Here is a 6,375-nt window from a genome sequence, read left to right as displayed (position 1 = left end):
AATAATTTTAAGACTTCATCCATTTGCAAAGCATTTGTACTTTTCAAAGAACATTTTGTGAATTAAATTCCCCTGCTTAATATACTTAATAAAATAGGAGAGCATAAAGATATTGATGTTCCACTAAGCAAAAATAACCTCAAGAAAAGTTGAAAGCATGACAAATAGGAAAAGCAAAGACAACAATTTGTTCTGGAGCTGTAATTGTTTCCTGTGCACAAATTTCTTTTTTGTAGGTCTTGATTTATCTTTGTAATTGGCTACATCTTCCAGATCAGGTGCATTTGAGGGTCATGTAAAGACAACACCAAGAGTCCTGCAGTGATTTAAAAGGGAAAAGACGGGGAAGCAGAATTCTGAGCTACATGCATGGGGTGATGTCGGCCAGTGGGGCAGCAGAGCCTGGGCCCCTGGGTCCTACCACCACCCCTCCCCCACCCGGGCCAGCCACCAACGACAGGGTCCTGACCCATCAGCGCCGAGGACAAAGAACAGCAGCCCACTGAGATCAAGTGGCTGTGCATGAACTGTGACCTCAATGGCATGACATGTCTCCTGCTCACCAAGATCCCCTTCTTCAGAGAAATAATGGTGAGCTCCTTTTCCTGTGAGTACTGTGACTGTAACAACATGGAGATCCAATCAGCAGTCAGGATCCAGGACCAGGGAGTGCACTACACGTTGACCATCAGGGGCCTGGAGGACATGAACAGGGAAGTGGTGATGACTGATTCTGCCGCCACAAGGACACCTGAACTGGACTTTGAAATTTCAGCTTTCAGCCAGAAGGGAGCTCTGACCACTGTTGGACGATTGATCAACTGTGCTATTTCTGGCCTGGAGCAGGACCAGCCCACCAGAAGGCCAAGCAAAGAAGCCATAGCTGAAAGAATCGATGAGTTCATTGTTAAACTGAGGGAACTAAAGCAAGTGGCCTCCCCCTTCACTCTGATCATCGATGATGCCTCGGGGAATAGCTTTGTAGAAAACCCAGATGCTCCCCAGAAAAATGATGCCCTGGTGATCACACACTATAACTGGACCCTGCAGCAGGATGAGATGCTGGGGTTCCAAGCAGAAACATCAGAAGAAAAGCTGGAAGAAGATCTCAGCAATGAAGTGCTCCAGTTCAACATAAACTGCTCGAAATGCAACGCCCCAGCTCAGACCAACATGAAGGTAGTACAGATCCCCCAGTTTAAGGAGATGATCATCATGGCCACCATCTGTGAGAATGTGGTCATTGGACCAACCAATGAGGTGAAATCTGGAGGAGCAGTGGAGCCCTTGGGAACCAAGATCACACTCTGCAGCACAGATCCCTAAGACTTGACCAGAGGCCTCCTCAAGCCTGAAACATGTAGTGTGGAAACCCCAGAGCTGGAATGTGAGCTGGGAATGGCTGTCCTAGGAGGCAAGTTCACTACCCTGGAAGGACTGCTGAAAGATCTCCGGGAGCTGGTGACCAAGAACGCTTTGACATTGGGTGACAGTTCCAGTGTCACCCTGGCCAGTCAGAGATATTGCAGGAATTTAGTCAGAAGTTGGACCAGATTATTGAGGGTAGCATAAAGGCCCACTTTATTATGAATGACCCAGCATGAAACAGTTACTTGCAGAATGAGCATGAACCTCCGGATGGTCCAGAGATGAAGGTGGAGCGTTCGAAGTGCACCTTTGACCAGAACGAGGAGCTAGGGCTCAATGACATGAAGATGGAGGGCTGGGCTGGGGATTTAGCTCAATGGTTCTGCCTCCTGCCTCTCAAGCGAAAGGACCTGAGTTCGATACCCGGTACCAAAAAATAAAATAAAATAAAATGATGGCCTTCAAACAAAAAATAAATAAATAAATAAATGAGAAAAGACTAGGATTTGAATCCAGGCTGTTCTTGCAAAAGAAGCAACTGCTTATTCTTTGAACTTCAGTCTCTCCTTTTTTGAAATCTTACAACATATACTTGCTTTGCAGGTTTGATAGGATTTCATGACAATTTCTGGTTCAATGTGTGCTAATTTTACTGTTTGTGCATTCTTGTCCTTTTATTCTGGTCCTTTCAATTATGGGTACTAGGAAGGATATTAAGGCAGCAGATCTGCAGAGCAATGGATAGTAGGTTTAGAGGTGGCTTGCTAGAGTCCCATTCAGGTGCGGCAGCATTCTTGGTCACAAAGGTATTGGATTGAGCAGAGGGAGGGAAAAGTGCAGTGGGAAAGGATTTTGGGAGAAGGCTTCTGATATTTACTTTCTCTTAGAATACTATGTCTGAAGTGTGACCAAAGTCCATGTTACCTTAAACAGTTTCTCTCCTCTGAAAGGAGCTTGAGGCCACAGAGCTCCCACAGCTTCTGAAGAGCAAATCCCTCCACATGGGAGAGGCCTGCAGCGCAGCCCCTCTGCAGGCCTTCTGAGTCTGCTTTGCATCCCAAAATTTCCTGAGCCTGACTGTGGCCTCCTGGCCCCTATCACCCACCTGCAGATCGTGGAAATTAGCTGGACCTGGCCTCCAGCTGAGCTCTAGTAAGCCTCTCAGAGATTCCAGGAGGAAACAGAAATAATGACCTGTCTTGCATGCATGGATGGAACAGAGCTTTGCTTATTGCTATGGTTTAGGTCCAGAATATCACCCAAGAGTCTGGAACTCAGATGTGGTGCTTTGGGAAGATGATTTCATCATGGGGCTGTTCTGCTTATCCATGGATTCACTCATCCATGAGTTCATTGTTAAATGTGCTGTTGTGAGGTGGGGCTGGTTGCAGAAGGGGAGCTGGGGGTGTGTCCCACAAAGGTGTGACCTCCCTTCTTTCTCTGCTTCCTGGTTGCCAAGAAGTGAGCAACTTTCCTCCACCATTCACCATGCCATTACAGGATGGCACTTTTTCTATCTTGAAGCCAGCAAAGCACAGACTGAGCCCTCTGAACCATGAGCCAAATTGAACCTCCCTTCCTTTAAGTTGTGAGCATCAGACATCGTCATCCAGCAATGGGAGGCTAATACTCCTACCAAACTTGGCCAATGCCAATTCTAAGCAGAACTCTGAGGGCAAAGACAGATAAAGTGCAAGCCCTTTCTGCAGGAGTCTCCAGTCATCTCTGAGAAAGCCACTGAGGCTTTCTCAGGAAAGGAATAGGGTGCCCACCTACTTGGGAATTTGGGGTGGTCCTCAGTGTTGGAAATTTTGTTTTGTTGGAACATTGTCTCCTTAGTAGAATAAGTAGCAGCAGAATAAAATAGAGGCCAGGGAGTGAGACTGTCCAAAGACACAGAGTGGGGCCATAGTTTGGCATGACCTGCAGGCAGGATGTAGCGTAACCAGAAGCATAAGTTTGAAGAAACAGCAGGACCCATCAGGGATACCGGGCTGAAGTATCTAATAGTTGTTTTTCCATACTCAGTAGGGAGCTGATGAAAGATTTTGACCACAGGTAGGCTGTATTCTGATACTTACTTACATTAATCATCTCTCGGGGTGGAAAAGGGACCCAACAGGGTCCTATTTTGGAGTGTAGAAGAGTGAAGAAGTGAAGGTGAGAGTCCAAAGGAAACTCAACGGTAGCTCCTTACTGGGCAGTGGCCTTGAACTCAAGTGGGATGGAGCCCTTGACACCACGCACATCCACAGACACCCTTCACACATCACTCACGACAACTCTGTTCCCACTTCAGAGGCAGGACAAGACGGTTGGCTAAAGCTAAGCTCCAGACTTCCTGAGAACATTTCCAGTGTGCTTTATCTAGGGTAATCAGGGTGGACTCTGGGTTTGCAAATGAGGTGTTCTCTAGTAGCAGAAATCACAAGTTGTCCCTGCCAGACTCATGAATATCTTAGACACTTTTAAAAAAAGATCTTTTGCAGAAATTTCAGGAATACACTTGGAGCCATGTACTTAGTCTATCTTTATTTTTGAGAGCCTCAAAGATAGATTTCAAAACTAAGGCCTTGGAATGTGAATGTTTTTACTCAGTCCTTTGCTAAGCCACCAGAGGAGTGACTTCTTGCTTCCTCTACTCCAGTCTCAAGCAGATGTGTTTGGAAAATATTAGTGATATTTGCTGGAAAATATCACCATTTCCTAACATTTGTATTCCTTTCTCTGAGCTGCTGGCTTATTTCTGGATATTAATTTAAATCCCCTACTAATTTTAATTAGAGGTAGGATTTAATAATGTTGAGTGTTTGCTTTTTTTCCCCTCATCTTTCAAGAAAGAATGTTAACTTCAGCAATCCAGGATTTAAAGTATCTGTATTTATTCCAGAACTTTAACAACAATAAGTAGGGATTAATATTTGGATAGGGACTAGGGGAGTGTATTCACTGTGTCTTTGGAAATTAATTAAAAATGTTTTAAGATTCTTTAATGGGTTATTTAGCCAAATCACTCTGAAATAACGAACGGGTGTAAGCATAAGTCTTAGGTATTTGGATATTTCACACTGCCTGGTTTGAGTGTACCTTAGAGTCTGTTAACTCATTTTTCCCTGATTGTCTTTTGTTCTACCCACTACACTTGTCTTCCTACTGACTTGAAACTGCAGTACTGTTTACCTTATCTCACTTTTCTTCAACTATCACAGTGGCTCATGCCCATTTTTAAAAAATTATTTTGCATTAGCAAATAAGCTCTATATATTATGACAATAAGGTGATATTTCAATGTATGTAATGTTGTGCAGTAATCACATACAGCTGATTAACAAATCCATACCTACTTGTTTTTGTTCGTCCTATTGCTTCTGTTTCAATCCATCCCTTTTACCACATTCTATACCTGATAAACTCCCACACATTACTTAAATCTTTGCTACGGCTTCCCCTTTTCAGCAAACCCTCAATAAATCTCCCATCCAGGACTTACATATCCCTCCTTTTAACATTTCTGTCCTCCAGAAACAGCATTTGCACTTGTAGTACTGTAGCGTACTTTGAACGTCTGTCTCTCTCTCTCTCTCTCTCTCTCTCTCTCTCTCTCTCCTCCTACACTGTCAGGCCTTAAAGGTGTTATTTGCATCTGTATTCCACCCACCAGGCTTAGAGTAGGGTTTCAAAAATAGCACTGATTCAAAAGCCTGAACTCACAGCCGCTCCTACCTCTTGCAGTTTGAAGCAATAGAACTAAACAATGAAGATTGGCTTTTTGTAAAACCTGCCAAGCAGATTATACTTTCAATTTGTCAGCAGTATGGGTTGAGTGCAATAAAATGTTGGAAAAATACTTGGAGCATTTATTAAATGCCACCTAAAAGAAATGGCAGAAAATGCCATCTATTTGATAGCTTAGAATTTACAATTTTCCTTTTTAAGCAATGCCATTGGCTTCAGGAACTGAAGTATCAGCGATATGGTCTGATTAAACCGTATGAGTGACAGAGCAGAATTTTTTCCTTCTCTAGAAGTTTTTCGTGCTTTCAGCCATAAATAAATCAAAAGGGAGTTTGATGGAGGACAGATTCTACTGTCTGCTTTCTACTTTAGCTTCTGACTTCTCCCGGGACCCACTTGTGATACAGAACAAAGATGAAGTACATCTTAAAGATGGTGAAGTCAACTAGGCTCTGAAATTGAAGTCGAAGTGGATGTTTCCTTTAAGCACAGGAATTTAACAAATCCTAAGGTTTCCACTGGCAGCAAAGTTCCCCAAGACAACACACATAAGTTTTTGAAAACCTATAATTTTACAAGGCAAGTTGTCCAAAAGGGTTCCCTATACTCCAAAACCCCTTACTCTCCCTGTTCTCTGCGTTATGTGGAGTGTCATGGTGAGTCCCACACAGCTTTGAGCCCTGTCCGTCCCATCCACAGAGCTGGTGGTCATGGCCAGTGGCTCACCACTTCCGGCTTTGATTTCCTCCTGGACACGGTCTCATCCTGCAGTAGCCAATCAAGCCCCTACGTGCAGCCTGACGTATAGCATGAGGTGAAGAGCTATGAGGTCCCTCTTCCTTGCCACCTACCTACTTTCCTGCTTTCCTTGAAAAGAATGAAAAACAAAATTTCATGTTTAAACTTCTTGTTTCAAAGAATGCCATGTTGTAAGTCATCTTTGAGTTTTCTGTGACTTGGGAGACAAGATAACCAAGTTTCTTATGAATGACAGGAGATAAGAACAAATGGAGTTGATGAAAATGAAGTCCAGAGATGTATCTAATAACGTACACTCAGATAAAGGCCGGAGCCCAGGACAGTAGTAACGAAGCCACATTGCAGTTATGGACCTATCTACATCAAGCATCCACTCCACAAACACTGCTTTGATGGATGGGTCCTGGTGGTCAGTGAACTGTACTCAGCAGATCAGAAAGTGATTAACACAGTGCTGCCCTCTCTCCAAGAGCTACTGATTTAGCAAGTGGTTGTGGTTGGGGGCAACAGAGC

At 43.8% G+C, this 6,375-nt stretch overlaps 1 protein-coding gene across 1 annotated transcript; it reads left to right on the top strand.

The window, feature by feature from the left end:
* Positions 1–468: 468 nt before the first annotated feature.
* Positions 469–5,552, top strand: LOC104874737 (zinc finger protein ZPR1-like; the record flags this gene model as incomplete). The annotated part of the gene is given in 3 exon segments (XM_033758788.1): positions 469–1,503; positions 1,506–1,722; positions 5,476–5,552. Coding segments are annotated over 3 exon segments (1,329 nt in total), but the record flags the coding sequence as incomplete, so codon positions are not given.
* Between the last annotated feature and the right edge of the window lie 823 nt (positions 5,553–6,375).

This window comes from Fukomys damarensis, unplaced genomic scaffold (assembly GCF_012274545.1).
Source record: "Fukomys damarensis isolate Sample0158 unplaced genomic scaffold, DMR_v1.0_HiC HiC_scaffold_35, whole genome shotgun sequence".
Classification (NCBI taxonomy): Eukaryota; Metazoa; Chordata; class Mammalia; order Rodentia; family Bathyergidae; genus Fukomys; species Fukomys damarensis.
Note: the sequence above shows the minus strand (reverse complement) of the source record. Positions and strands in the feature narration are given on the sequence as shown.